Raw genomic sequence first — 1,082 nt, 5'->3', positions numbered from 1 at the left:
TCTCTCTCTCTCTCTCTCTCAAGCACATACACACACACACGTGTGCACATATACATTACTTGAGCGGATAGCTCTCTCTCTCTTGCGCACACATCTCTTCTTTCTATCTCCAGTAACAGTCAACACGCGTCTGTGAGCACCTACAGGCACAGAAATGGCAACGGAAAATTTAGATAAGCAGAAAACTATCGATCTCCGAAAGAAACATGTTGGGTAAGGAGACATTACTGCAGTTATTACGTACGAACTAATGTCTACTGTAAAGTGGCGATTTTGATGTTAAAAACATCAGAACACCATATTCACTGAATTAATAACAGGATATTTGAGATGAGTAGCCTGTGTATTGCAGCTAATGGAACTTGGTTACTTAATTGAATGTTGGCTGGAGAAAGTTTGCGCTGGTGCCTGTCATGATGAAAAAAGCATCTGAACACAAGTTTTCTGTTTCTTTATTCTTTGTTTTTCATTTAGATTTATGGCATTAAAAAAATTAATTATTTGCATTTCCCTCCATATGTAGTCCGTCCTGCAAAGTGTTCTTCAGTCATGACCCTATCAAAATTGTGAGAGCAAGAGGACAGTACATGTACAACGAAAAAGATGAGAAATACCTGGATTGCATAAATAACGTTGCACATGGTATGTCATTTCAAAGGGAAATTGCAGTTGTCAAAAAAAAAAAATGGAAAAAAAAATACGTAAAACACAATGTACACCAGTTTTGGGATACATCTCAATAAACTGTTGATGATACCTATTGATGTCATAGACCTTTTGAATTGCATTTGTCATATTTTTTAAGCACTCTATTATGTATTATTATAAAATTTGAAACAGAACCACCACAAAATCTATTGCATAACCGGTTACGGGAAAACACAACAACTACTGAATAACAAAAACAGACTATTCATGAAGTACTGTTGACAAACTTGTCCCACAGTAATTACTAGAATTGCTCTACTTAAAAAAGTAGCCCTACCTCAAAAATACAATTTTACACATTCCATTGCATGGTCAGCATTTTTTACAGACAATGTTGAAAATTCTATCCTCTGGTAATTAACAGCATATATATA

At 35.2% G+C, this 1,082-nt stretch overlaps 1 protein-coding gene across 1 annotated transcript in view; it reads left to right on the top strand.

The window, feature by feature from the left end:
- Positions 1-25: 25 nt before the first annotated feature.
- Positions 26-1,082, top strand: part of etnppl (ethanolamine-phosphate phospho-lyase) — a 13,006-nt gene continuing 11,949 nt past the window's right edge. The window contains exons 1-2 of the mRNA XM_016504453.1: positions 26-213; positions 524-642. Of these exons, the coding sequence (XP_016359939.1) occupies positions 155-213; positions 524-642 (178 nt within the window). The 5' untranslated portion in view covers positions 26-154. The remainder of the gene's footprint in view (positions 214-523; positions 643-1,082) is intronic.

The sequence above is a fragment of the Sinocyclocheilus anshuiensis genome, unplaced genomic scaffold (assembly GCF_001515605.1).
Source record: "Sinocyclocheilus anshuiensis isolate Anshui unplaced genomic scaffold, SAMN03320099.WGS_v1.1 scaffold602, whole genome shotgun sequence".
In the NCBI taxonomy this organism is placed as follows: Eukaryota; Metazoa; Chordata; class Actinopteri; order Cypriniformes; family Cyprinidae; genus Sinocyclocheilus; species Sinocyclocheilus anshuiensis.
The sequence above is the reverse complement of the archived record's forward strand: the minus strand, read 5'-3'. Positions and strand labels throughout refer to the sequence as shown.